The sequence below is a fragment of the Lampris incognitus genome, chromosome 15 (assembly GCF_029633865.1).
Source record: "Lampris incognitus isolate fLamInc1 chromosome 15, fLamInc1.hap2, whole genome shotgun sequence".
NCBI lineage: Eukaryota > Metazoa > Chordata > Actinopteri > Lampriformes > Lampridae > Lampris > Lampris incognitus.
The window spans coordinates 13,011,652-13,025,965 of NC_079225.1; the positions used below are offsets into that span (position 1 = coordinate 13,011,652).

At 46.1% G+C, this 14,314-nt stretch overlaps 1 protein-coding gene across 1 annotated transcript in view; it reads right to left on the reverse strand.

Moving 5' to 3' along the window:
* Positions 1 to 14,314, reverse strand: part of lama2 (laminin, alpha 2) — a 334,247-nt gene that overhangs the window by 230,254 nt on the left and 89,679 nt on the right. Inside the window, exon 14 of the mRNA XM_056294135.1 lies at positions 12,408 to 12,572. Within this exon, the coding sequence (XP_056150110.1) occupies positions 12,408 to 12,572 (165 nt within the window). The remainder of the gene's footprint in view (positions 1 to 12,407; positions 12,573 to 14,314) is intronic.

Consider the following 14,314-nt stretch of genomic DNA (forward strand, 5'->3'; position numbering starts at 1 on the left):
GTGTTGGTAGGCGACGGAATAGACCACTATGCTACCTGGATGCCCAGACAAAACTATTTTGACCTTTTCTGTGATCTTGGTCCAGTAACTTCCAAAGCTTACAATGTTACAATTTCATTTAGCAGACGCTTTTATCCAAGGCGACGCACATCTGAGAGTTAATACAACACAAGCAAGGATCTAGTCAGGAGACAACAAAACAAGTAAGCGCCAAAAAAAAACAAAAACAAACTAGGTTCAAGTAGATAGCACATAGGTGTCAACAGGCAGAGCACAAAGGCAATGTATAGGGTGTATAGAAGCACATAATATAAGTTAATGTCATTCTTAAAGTCAAAGTTGATGCCTGATGAAGAACTATTTGAGAATCTTATTTTCTAATGAAGTGTAATCTGTATTTTTCATTGTACCTCGTGATGGGAGACATCTAGACACAATGCCAATCAATATAAAAGAGTGAGCCAAGAAAATCTGCAGAGGCTCACTATGCAGTAGTGAGGAGCAGTAGTAGTAGTTTAGATTGAAGAGGTCACCTAGGTCATCATCATCAACTTAAATCAGATCATCTATAGGAATCATTGCCGACCTGCACTGAAAGTTCTTTTCAAGACAGCAATCACCATTTGTTGCAGCCGGTTTTAACAGATAAACAAATAAACTGCACCAAACCCCCCCCCCCCAGTGTAACAGAATATATCACTGTTCATTTGTCAGTGTCTAACAGTGACCGGATGAAAAATACCTCATTCTCACCTATTTACCTACAAGTGACTTTGATGTCCAACATGGTTGTGGAGAAGACAGAGTAAGCACTGCAGATACGGCCCATTCAAAAATACAGCTGAACATCAACTTCACTTCGCCCCTCCAGCGCCAGCTGAACGAGAGCAGGAAGCTGAGCGGTGACACAGACCTGGCTTGTACTTTATACTATTTGACAAGAGTACCAACCAGTATGCTACACGTTTTGCTTAGCATACTGGAGGTGTTGTAGCTCATCTAACAGAGCTCGAACTGGGATGGCTATGTTCACCAGCCATCATGTGTGATCAGATGGCATAAATGCAAATCCTTATCAGAAAGCAGGTCATAGGGTCCGCGGTGGTGTAGCGGTCTAAGCATCGGCTTTGTGTCGATGCAGTTGCCCACTGGGGACCGGGGTCCGCACCCCGGTCTCGTCAGATCCGACTATGGCCGGACTCGATAAAGCAGCAATCATTGGCAACGCTGTCTTCGGGAGGGGGGCGGAGTCGGCTTGTGTTTGTCACGTGAATGCGTCTCTGGGTGTGTCAGAAAAAACAGTGGTTCGGCTTGGAGTCGCCTTGTCACGAAAGTGGGGAGGCGTCTCCTTCGAGACTGCCGGCCGGAGAGATGCAGTTGGCGGACGCATGCAGTATGAGGGTGGGTGTTTGAATTAAAATAGGGATCGATTGGCCACTAAATTGGGGGAAAAAAGGGAAAAATCAGAAATAAATGTATAGAAAGCAGGTCATCTGGAGTGTCCGGGTGGTATGGCAGTCTATTCTGTTGCCTACCAACAAGGGAATCGCTGGTTCAAATCCCCATGTTACCTCTGGCTTGGTCGGGCGTCCCTACAGACACAATTGGCCGTGTCTGCGAGTGGGAAACCGGATGTGGATATGTGTCCTGGTCGCTGCACTAGCGCATCCTCTGGTTGGTCGGGGGCGTCTGTTCAGGGGGGGGGGAATTGGGGGGAATAGCATGAGCTTCCCACGTGCTACGTCCCCCTGGCGAAACTCCTCGCTGTCAGGTCAAAAGAAGGGGCTGGTGACTCCACATGTATCGGAGGAGGCATGTGGTAGTCTGCAGCCCTCCCCGGATCGGCAGAGGGGGTGGAGCGGTGACCGGGACAACTCGGAAGAGTGGGATAATTGGCCAGATACAATTCAGAAGGAAAAAAAAAAAGGGGGGGGTAGAAAAAAAGAAAGCAGGTCATCTTATGTAAATGACAATATGGGTCGATGGACCTTTTTCACTTCATCCTAAATAGGGCAAACATTGGCTTTGCCCATTGCCCACAATGTTAAAAAGCCAACTGTCTGTCCACTTTGATTCTGCTGGTGATTTATCATATGGTGTCTTTATGTATGTGTCTAATGTCAAACACCTGCACGACTATAAAAAAAAGTGATTTGATTGAGGGTCACAATATTTTTTGCTAACTGCCCTTAAATTACCGTCAGCCCTAGTTAGCCAGTCAGTGTTGTGTGACCTTCGATCAAATCCCTTTTTTACAGCCGTGCAGAACACTTATCGATGCCCTTCAGACCGGTGGTGGCAGTCCAGAACGAAAAAATAACACCATAGTTCTTGTTAGATTGATCAAAGTTACTGCTGAATTATTCCAACCAGAGAATTTAGCTAGCAGCAAATATTCAGCAGCTGGGGCAACAGAATTGTAAGCTCCCTGATTGGGCGTTTTTTAAACGGGACTTAGACATTGGTCATTTCATTTCATGCACTTGGGCACATGAAATGAAATGAAACATCGTTTCCCCCAGCCCACAGCAGTGCAACACAAAGACAACAACACATACCCAAAAACTACAAGAACTACAAGAACACATATATCCAAACTAACACATATATCTAAACTACAATAAATACATAAAGAAATCACTGTCCAGGAGAACGAACGCCAGCCAGGATGACTGTCGGAACTGCTGGTCTGCATGGGCTAGCAGTTAGCTTAGCCTGACCCGCTTCCGCGTCCTGTCAGACCGCCCTCGGTGTTTCCTCTTCGGGTGCAGCTCTGGTGAGAACCGTGGTCCTTGGTTCCACAGGATGCAGCAGACCAGGCTGCCTCAGCTGAGCCAACGCCAGCTCTCCCTGCCAGACACCTTTGACACACCTCCCCGCACTCCACACGACAACACTAAAAACATAGTCAAGGCTAGGCAAGGCCACTTCTAGACCGCCCTCGGCGTTATCAGAACTGCCTGTCTGCATGGGCTAGCAGTTAGCTTAGCCTGCCCCGCTTCCGCGTCCTGTCAAGACCGCCCTCGGTGTTACCTCTTCGGGCACAGCTCCAGGCAGGGCCTGGAGCTCGTAGTTGACTTAACTCCTAAAGCTTCTACCTTTGATTTTTTTCAAGGAACCAGAATTTTTTTTAAGTAGTTGCTGACTCTTTATACTGATGAATCAACCGGGAGAGTTTCACAGCCATCCAAGTGTTAGAAATGCTTGAAAGGCCAGTCCCACGACATTGTCTGTGGGCGAAATGAAAAGGATTTTATCTCTGGGAACGAAGGCCCCCTGATATGACTCAGGCCAATCTACAGTTATAGAGAAAGGCCCATCAGGCTTCTTTCACCAGCCAAGTGCCCGACTGCCTGGCCACTGTTCAGCGTGTCCTATCGTGAGCTTTATGGATGCTATTTGCAATAACTGCAGACAGATGGACTTCGAATAGCAGGTGTTGAGACTTGAACCTGCCCAACTGACGGGGAGAAAGGAACGGAAGGCCGAAGGGGACAAAAAGATCCATATTGCAGCTTGAAATTGACAACAGGAAAGAACATAACAGAAATAAAGAAATGTTCAGTAACAATACCATATACAGCATTCAGTACACAATTCCACCTCTATGTCCTTGCTGCCCAAGCCACAAATGGGCCCCAGGCAAGCTCAAAGTGGTCCATCCTGTCCAAAAGAGAGTATGACACCCTCTCGTAACTAGCCAGCTGAGCCATATTTGTGGCGCCCCACTCTTCACAGGGAGGGGGCTATTCTTTTTTTTCCAGTGTCTCAATGGTATACGTTTGGCAGTTGCGGTGGCCGGGGTAATCCACCTCTTTTCAAAGGATGAGAGGCCAGAGTCCTCGAGTTCCGTTGTCGAGCCCAACATACACAGCTTTATGGTGATCGGGGATTGCCTCTCAAACAACTTCAAATACAACAGTGAATTTTGAAGGGTCATTTTTTTTTAAAAATTTTTAGTATTATTTCTTTTTCTGGCCTGTCTTTCACTTTGAAAAACATTAATAAAAATATTCACTGCAAAAAAAAAAAAAGAAGAAGAAGAAGAAATAAAGCAACATTTAGAAATGTTCTTTCTGGGCGAAAAAAAAAATCCTCACCACGTGGCCCATGCCTCTCTCCCTCCTTCTCATGTCAACTGTCAATGAGCTAAAAATGCAGAAAGAACATTTTTTTAACAAAGCCTTGATGACACTATACCAACAGCTAGCCTTTACAATGAGCAGTCACAGGACCTACGCAGGCATAAACTAACCAACGAGCATAAGTGGAACAGACTTCTGGACCAATGAACATCTACGGCGTGCACTAAGGGGCTGATGAGCATCCCTCGGTGGTGGGGATACGTGTAGTGATGTGCGAGAATCGAGAAACGAGAATAACGTCGCGCAGACAGACACATCTACACGCATAGTCACACGCCCCATCTCGCTGCACACACATTCTGTCGCTACCAATAACACACGCTGACATGACAGGCCATGCTGTTTGTGTGTGTGTGTGTGTGTGTGTGTGTGCATGTGTGCAAAAGAGAGCGGGGAAGAGAGACTCAAGTCACATAGCATCTATCTCAGTAACCCGATCAAGAGATTGAAGCAAAGAATCGCTTCTTCACACCCAGACTTTGCTCCTAGGAATCACACATACACACACACACACACACACACACATACATTTTGGTTATTTGTTTGTTTCCCAGGTCTTGAGGCATTCAGTTCTGCTCTGCTGTCCCTAATGCCTCCCAAACACATCATTATCTGACTTATATAGGCCTGGGAGTGTGTGAGAGCGTAACATGTGTATGTGCATGTGACGACGGGGGGATGTGAGTGTGTTTGTGACTGTGTGTATGTGTGTGTGTGTATGCAAGTAGGTGAGCGAGGATGTCAGAGTGCCTGAGTGTGTGTGTGTGTGTATGCATGTGTGAGCGCTAAGAGAAAAATAGTTGATTATTGGGTTCAACAGGCAAAACACAGAGGGGTGAGCGAGCTTGGGGGGGCTAGAAAAAAATGATTTAGGAATAGAGAGGAGGGGGGGGAAAAACTCCTAGAGAGAGAGGGAGAGAGGGGGAGAGAGAGGGAGAGAGAGGGCAAGAGACAAATGAAGCGAACGAAGTACACAGAGATATGTTTAGAGGGATAAAGAGACGGAGGCTGGTTCAGACAAAGAAGGGAGATGACACGCTGGACCTGCAGGGTAAAAAGTAATGAAATTCAGCGGTATGTTCCTTTAAGCCATGCTACTCAGACAAACATCATAGTCGGTCTGTTGCTGTGTGGTGCAATGTCTAGGCTTCAAAAACATGGACTTGAGCTATTTACCAGCTGGGGTGATAGTCTAATTGCTCCAACAGAACGTAAGCACACACATTTAAATGGCAGACATTAGGAGGCGCAGATAATAAAGAACCATGGCTGAAAGGGAGAAAAACACTACAGCGCCCCCGAGTCCTATGCAACACACATTAATTACATCATTAACTAAATATCAAAATCTGTTGTTGCTAGCCCGTCCCGTGGTAACTTAAGTGTTTTAGTGTCTCTGCTGTGGACGCGACCTCCAGCGTGCACTGGGGCGGTTTGCAGCCGAGTGTGAAATGGCCGGGATGAGAGTCAGCACCTCCAAGTCTGAGGCCATGGTTCTCTACCGGAAAATGGTGGATTGCTCCCTCCGGGTTGGGGAGGAGTTGTTGCCTCAAGTGAAGGCGTTCAAGTATCTCGGGGTCTTGTTCACGAGTGAGGGTAGGATGGAGCGGGAGATTGACAGGCGGATTGGTGCAGCATCAGCAGTAATCCGGATGTTGTACGGGACCGTTGTGGTGAAGAGGGAGCTGAGCCGGAAGGCAAAGCTCTCAATTTACCAGTCAGTCTTCGTTCCAACCCTCACCTATGGTCATGAGATTTGGGTAAGGACCGAAAGGGTGAGATCACGGATACAAGTGGCTGAAATGAGTTTCCTCCATAGGGTGTCTGGGCTCAGCCTTAGAGATAGGGTGAGGAGCTCAGACATCTGGAGGGAGCTGGGAGTAGAGCCGCTGCTCCTTCACGTCAAAAGGAGCCAGTTGAGGTGGTTCGGGTATCTGATTAGGATGCCCCCTGAGCACCTTCCTTTGGAGGTTTTCCAGGCACGGCCAACTGGGAGGAGACCCCGGGGTAGACCTAGAACTCGCTGGAGAGACTACATGTCCGATCTGGCCTGGGAACGCCTTGGGATCCCCCAGGAGGAGGTGGAGGGTGTTGCTGGGGAGAGGGACGTCTGGAGTGTCCTACTTAGCTTGATGCCACCGCGACCCGACCCCGGAGAAGCGGCCGAAGATGAGATGAGATGCGGTGAGCACACTGTTATAGGTATATGTGATGCATTTATAATGGCAAATAATGCAAATAGGCATGGCCACAACTACTGCCAGTTGGGGAAGAGAGGAGCAGCCCTCGCTGTTATAGTGTTTTCAAAAGTTTTAATGCAGCATGTCACAACTCTATAATGGCTAGTGCAAATTCACTTTTTCCTATCTCGAACCTTGCACGCTTATATTATATACATGAACTTGAGTTGAGCGTGTCTTCTGCTCCTTTTGTGTGCGAACATTGCAAATCAGCAGACCTGGGCTGGCTGTATGGACACACAGTGCCTCATTTTAAGATACGAGCCCAGAATTCAACTGCCTCCCTCATCACTATTAACTGAAATAAAATCAAAACTCGACAGACTTTGCTCACTATCGATCAGACCGGGGATGGATAACTAACAGACAGTGTTATTTGGCCACGTTGATAATAATGAACCATTATAAACAGAGGGGGAAAAAGTAATAAATATAAATAAATGTATGGTCAACGAGATAAGTATTTTAATTTTCTCATTTAGTATCATTCTTGAGTATGATTATCATCGATCGAAGTTTGAGCGATCTGAAAATAAAACACTCTAATAACAAGTTTCAGGGTTTGCCTTTTCACACCTTCACACACTTGGCCAAGATGTAAGCAACAGAGAACTGCTCAAACTGCATTGAAAATGATTAAATATGTTAAATTGATTAATTATAATACATTTTAAGTTAGTAATAATGGATTACATTTATATAGCGCTTTTCTAGACAACCAAAGAGCTTCACATTGAAGGGGGTAACTCACTTCAACCACCACCAATGTGCAGCACCCACCTGGGTGATGCACGGCAGCCATATTTCACCAGAACGCTCACCACACATCAGCTTGAGGTGGAGAGGGGGGAATCACTGAGCCAATCACATGGGGGGATGATTAGGTGGCCAGATGGAGAGAGCCAGGTTGGGAATTTTGCCAGGACACCGGGGAACCCCCCTACTCGTTGTGATTGGTGCCATGGGATCTTTAATGACCACAGTGAGTCGGGACCTGGGTTTAACGTCTCATCCGAACGGCATCTCCAACAGCACAGTGTCCCCGTCACTGCAGTGGGATTTTTTTTTTTTTATGACAAGAGGGAAGACTGCCCCCTACCTGCCCCACCAACACCACTTCCAGCAGCAACTCAGTTTTCCCAGGTCTCCCATCCAAGTACTAGCCAAGCCCACACCTGCTTAGCTTCCATCAGCAGAACCAGGGTACATCAATCATTCAAGTTGCATTTTATACGGCGCCTTCCATGGTGGTATGGCTGTCAGCCACAATAAAATAATAATAAATAATAATAGCAATAATAATAGGGCGTCCAGGTGGTATGGTGGTCTATTCCGTTGCCTACCAACATGGGGATCGCCGGTTCGAATCCCCGTGTTACCTCCGGCTTGGTCGGGCGTCCCTACAGACACAAATGGCCGTTTCATGCTGGTGGAAAGCCAGAGATGGGCGTGTGTCCTGCACTAGCGCCTCCTCTGGTCAGTCGGGGTTCCTGTTCAGAGGGAGGGAGAACTGGGGGGAACAGCATGATCCTCCCATGCACTATGTCCCCCCCCGGTGAAACTCCTCACTGTCAGGTGAAAAGAAGCGGCTGGCGACTCCACATGTATCGGAGGAGGCATGTGGTAGTCTGCAGCCCTCCAGAGACTGGGATGGCTTGGAAGAGTGGGGTAATTGGCCAGATACAATTGTGTAGAAAAAGGGGGGGGGTAATAATAACAATAATGATAAATAATAACCACAATAAATTAAAAACACGTATCATCTGTGCGCCGTCTTTATTTACCAGACTTTGCTACCTGCTAGCATTTTGCACACAGGTGAGCTTCTTATAGGAAAAGACTAGTGCACGTTTATATAATTTAAATTCAATACTTCACTGGGCAATTAAAAGGGCATAGCACATAATGGTGACATCTTAGCCATTGTGAATAACAGAATGTCAAGCTAAGTTCAGAATAAGGATCACACTACTCAGTACACTATCGCTTCCTCTGTTTGAATGCGTTTCCATTGCTGTTGAGCAATCAACCAAAGTCATCCGCGGGTCTAAAACACCTGCGTGCACGTATTTTTTGACCAGCTTGCCATCAGCTTTGCCTTTAAACCACATGCACAACGTGACAGTAGTCTCACTTCACCTCGCAGTCTGACAGGGGGGACGTATCAAGATTTGATTTTTTTTCCCCACCGTACGGTGCAACATACAATGAACGCGCAATTTGGCTAAAATTGCACGGCATGTGGGAGTAATGAGGAAAAATGGTCACTTCAGACCCGCATTCAGGTATCGATCGTCAGCCGCTAAAGTTCCACGCTGGCCTTCGCTGAACTGTTAACAATTGTGTTAACAGGTTTCCAATCGGAGTCAACACATGCCGAGTTGACTTTATGGACTTGTATCCAGGAACTACATGAGATGTGTGTGCCATGCTGCTGAGGCCCTCACGTGTTTGAAAGCTAAAGGGTGCAGCAGATGGGCTGCCTGAGATTCAGACCGAATGGCCATTTTGTTACCACCGCGTCACTCGCCACAACATGAAATGTGGACAGGAACCAAGCAAGCAGCTGTGGTGTCCATCGAATATAAGGGACACACGAGACGAGAGCGATGAAAACAAACAAAACATGAGGTCAAGTTCTGATAGAATTACCCTGCTCCTACACATGATACTACCTTTTAATCCCTCCAACAGCAAAACTGCTGTGTTTTTTGTTTCAGGAGAAATAACAATAATAATAACAACAATAATAATAATCATAATAACTTTTGTATAGCACTTTTCTAAAACAATGTTACAAAGTGCTTTACAAAAGAAATAAAACCAGACAAGGCAAAAATAAGAATAAGACCAAAGGGCATGAGTAAAGAGGAGGTAAAGACAATAAATGAATAAGACCGAATAAATAGGAATAAAAACAAAAACAGTAGGGCATCCGGGTAGCGTGGCAGTCTATTCCGTTGCCTACCAACACGGGGATCGCCGGTTCGAATCCCCATATTACCTCCGGCTTGGTTGGGCATCCCGACAGACACAACTGGCCTTGTCTGTGGGTGGGAGGCCGGATGTGGGTATGTGTCCTGGTCGCTGCACTGGCGCCTCCTCCGGTCGGCCGGGGCGCCTGTTCAGGGGGGAGGGGGAACTGGGGGGGATAACGTGATCCTCCCACGCGCTATGTCCCCCTGGTGAAACTCCTCACTGTCAGGTGAAAAGAAGCGGGCAGCGACTCCACATGTATCGGAGGAGGCATGTGGTAGTCTGCAGACCTCCGCGGGGGTGGAGCAGCGACTGGGACAGCGCAGAGAGCGGGGTGATTGGCCAGGTACAATTGGGGAGAAAAAGGGGGGAAAATACAAAAAAGAAAAAAGAAAGAAAGAAAATAAAAACAGTATGAATAAATAAAAATAAACATCAAACCTTTCCAAAAGCTTTCGCAAAAAGAGACGTTCTAAGATGAGATCTAAAAGAAGCTAGAGACTTGGTTTGTCTTAGTTCAACAGGAAGAGCCTTCCATAGTGTGGGGGCTCTACCAGCAAAAGCTCCATCACCCTTTGTGACAAACCAAGACCTGGGAATAACCGGCAGGGCTCCATCTGTGGCTCTGAAAGGTCGAGAGGGCGCATACCACACCAATAAATCAGAGATGTATGTAGGAGCAAGACCGTTTAAGGCCTTAAAAGTGAGCAATAAAATTTTAAAATCAATACGAAATATAACAGGGAGCCGGTGTAGGGAGGCAAGCACAGGAGTGACATGGTCATACTGCTTCGTGAGCCCAGCAGCGGCGTGTTGTACCAACTGCAGACGATGGAGGGAGCCCTTGCTGATATCCGAGTGTTGCGACAGTCAAGTCGAGAATAGATAAAAGCATGTACACCTTTTTGCAGAACAGTAGATGACAAAAATGACCTAACTTTAGATATTATCTTGAGCTGGAGAAAGCATGACTGAACAACATGGTTGATTTGATAATCAAAACTGAGGTTAGCATCGAATATTACCCCAAGAGTCCTAGCAGCCCGCTTAAGACTACCTGACAGACCACCAAGATTAGTACCAGAAGGGCTGATGGAACCACAAAAGGCTGACAAGCGGCTAGACTGAGATTGTAGCAACAATAATAATTATTTTAGTTTGTGTATTTGCATATTTACTGCTTCAATGACTTGGTTTTTCACTGCCTGAAGGAAGCTTGGGTCAATGTTATGTCACGTTAATTCTCATGCGGTCCCGTTCACAGCTACACTTGATTTGTGATACTGGAGTGTTGCGGTGTGTTCTTCCCGCAGTGTACATCAACAGTACCCCCTGTTCAGGGAATGTCGGTCAAGGGAACTTCCCTCGACAAAATTCCTCCATTCGGCACATCCTGCAACATAACCAACACAGACATCACTTCCTCTGTGCGTTACCCTGGTAACAACCTCAGATACCTGTTGCTGCTACAGTGGACATTTTACACTAGTGAAATGTAATAATGAAACAAAAACTGATACCATTACAAAACGTATTCTATTGAAATGTATGTAAATGTGAATGTATCACTCCTAAAGAGATTAATATTATTCAGATTATTATTAGGTAACACTTTGGTATGGGGAACATATTCTAAGTAGAAAAACTTAATTTAGAGTAATTTAACACTATGAACACTTGTAGTTTTGTGTCTTGTTATGTAAGAACAGACCATATTCATTAGGTGTTAGTAAGGGAGAATAACTCTTCTTGTGGTACTACCACCTTATAAAGTCCATACTAAGCAAAGCATATTGAGAGGGTACTACTAATAAGCAATAATTCTGAGGTTATAGAGGGAAAACTCATAGTTAATGGCTTACTGGTTGTATAATAAGGCCATGCAGAATACGGCATTAATAAGTGCTTAATAAAGACCAATGAAGAGCCAATATGTTGCTAATTTGCATGCTAATACGCACCTAATTAATGGTGTATATGTTCCCCATACTAAAGTGTTACCAATATTTATATTATGTCAGCCTTGATAATTATGAATGGTGCATGAAATTACTGCCAGATCTCATGCACCCTGTTGTCAACCTTACACTTCTAAGTTAAAAAGAGCAAAAATGCTGTAGCCTCAACACCTCTGTCACCGCTATTAGCCCGGCATGCTTCTTTATACGCCAACTACGAGACAACTCATCGAAGGCAATGACTTTGTATGAGAAGACTATTGGCAATTGACTATTGGCTCCAGCGAGGCGCAATGACTGATGGGTAATCTTGCTTGTCAACTTCCAGCGAACTGATGAACCGTTGTTCAGTTCTTCCCTACGCAGTTCACAGTTCCCTTTGAACCCTACGGCTCAGAACCCTGCTTAACATGGCTGAATACCCCGTGCAGTCCACGTCACAGGGAACTGCCAGGCGATCAGAACACAACTACAATCTTTTCATAAGTTAAACAAGTTAAACAAGCAAAAAGGGCGAAGCTGGCTTTTTACCGCTTTACCTTAACTGAACACAGCACCAAAGAAAGAAAGTTCATCTGGACACGTTTACTGACATAAACATTTCATCACTCATCTAAGTGACCTCTTCGGTCTCAACTGACTGCAGATATCCCCACCCTTATAAACAACACTTATTAACACAGTACCACAACTCAAAGCTGCCTAGTACAGCCAGCCCTCTGTGTTTGGCCACTGAGCCGCTCCAGTGGCACTTTGGAAATACATTGCAAGTAAAACGAGAGCATTGCTTCATACTTGCAGCAAAAAAATGGCATCCATTTTTATTTCTATGGAGATCTGATCACAGTAGGAATGTGCTTTCAGAAAAAAAAATCCCCCTAAACATTCATTGTTGCTGTGCAGTTGAGACAAGTGATGAGATATGAGAACCAAAAAGAATTTTGAAAAATAATTAGAAAAGTTCACATCCTAAATTATCTAAATTTGTCAACAAGTCTAACCCCATACCAGTTTCTCTGTCTATATGTATTTGTGTCTATGTTTGAACAGGCACATGTAGAATGTGTGTGTATCTGTGGCCGTCTAACCTTGTTGCCCAGGTATAACTCAGGTGCGGTCCAATAGTAGAAGGGGCCGAGCTCCGTCACAACGTCTGAATGGCGGACACTGAGGTACGGCGGCGCGTGGCTGTGGATAGACCACACTCTCTGTCCAGTCTCTCCAAAGAGATGCCAGCCAGTCAGCGAGGTCTCCTGGAGAATCACCATTCAAAGACGGAGAGAGAGGAGAGGTTCACTTAGGAGTTGAATGTACATGAACATACACATGCACAAAAACATACACACAAACAAACAAAAACACACACACGCATGCACACACCACAGAATTGTCCCCATGGTAATAAAATAGAAAATAAAATGCAATTAAATTGGTTGGATTGCTTGTTTTATTGCTTAGTCTATTCATCTCATCTCATCATCAGCTGCTTCTCCGGGGTCGGGTCATGGTGGCAGCAAGCTAAGTAGGGTACTCCAGATGTCCCTCTCCCAAACAATGCCCTCCAGCTCCTCCCGGGGGATCCCAAGGTGTCCCCAAGCCAGACTGGATTTGTAGCCCCAACAACAAGTTCTGGGTCTACCCCAGGGTCTCCTCCCAGTTGGACGTGTCTGGAAAACCTCCAAAGGAAGGTGCCCAGGAGGCATCCTAATCAGATGCCTGAACCATCTCAACTGGCTCCTTTCGACGCGAAGGAGCAACAGCTCTACTCCGAGCTCCCTCTGGATGTACGAGCTCCTCACCCTATCTCTAAGACTGAGCCCAGACACCCTATGGAGATAACTAATTTCAGCCGCTTGTATCCGTGATGTCACCCTTTCGGTCACTACCCAAACTGAGGATTGGAATGAAGATTGACTGGTAAATTGAGAGCTTTGCCTTCCGGCTCAGCTCCCTCTCCACCACAACGGTCCGGTACAACATCTGCATTACTGCTGATGCTGCACCAATCCATCTGTCAATCTCCCGCTCCATCCTACCCTCACTCGTGAACAAGACCCCGAGATACTTGAGCTCCTTCACTTGAGGCAGCAACTCATCCCCAACCCAGAGGGAGCAATCCACCATTTTCCAGTAGAGAACCATGACCTCAGACTTGGAGGTGCTGACTCTCATCCCGGCCATTTCACACTCAGCTGCAAACCGCCCCAGTGCACGCTGGAGGTCGCGTTCTGATGAAGCCAACAAAACCACCTCATCTGCAAAGAGCAAAGATGCAATTCTGAGGTTCCCAAAACAGACACACTCCTCACCTTGGCTGCGCCTTGAGATCCCGTCCATGAATATCACAAACAGAATCAGAGACAAGGGACAACCTTGGCGGAGTCCAGCACCCACCGAAGACGTGTTTGACTTTATGTCGAGAATGTGGACACTTTGGTTATACAAGGACCAGATGGCTTGTAGCAACTGCCCCGGTACCCCATAGCCCCACAGTACCCCCCCCCCCCCCAGAGTGCCCCGGGATACACGGTCGTAAGCCTTCTCCAAGTCAACAAAACACATGTAGACTGGCTGGTCAAACTCCCATGTCCTCCCTCAGCACTTCCACAAGGGTAAAGAGTTGGTCTGTTGTTCCACGGCCAGGACGGAATCCGCATTGTTCCTCCTGGATCCGAGGTTCGACAATCGGTTGGAGCCTCCTTTCCAGCACTCTAGAGTAGACCTTCCCCGGGGAGGCTGAGCAATGTGATGCACCGATAATTGGAGCACACCCTCGGTGTCAGTCTATTCGAATGTACAAAAATGTGACCGCAATTTACTTTTACAGAAAAATTAAGTCACGAAATAATAATTCGAATAAGGAATTTTATAGCTGATATTTGTTGGACTTCCATTCAACCCTGGGTTTCAAAGTGAAATAATTTGACAGGTAAATAAAACTATTTTATTCAAAATCTCAGAGTGATATTTTTACATTTGGGATGGGTTTAATTGA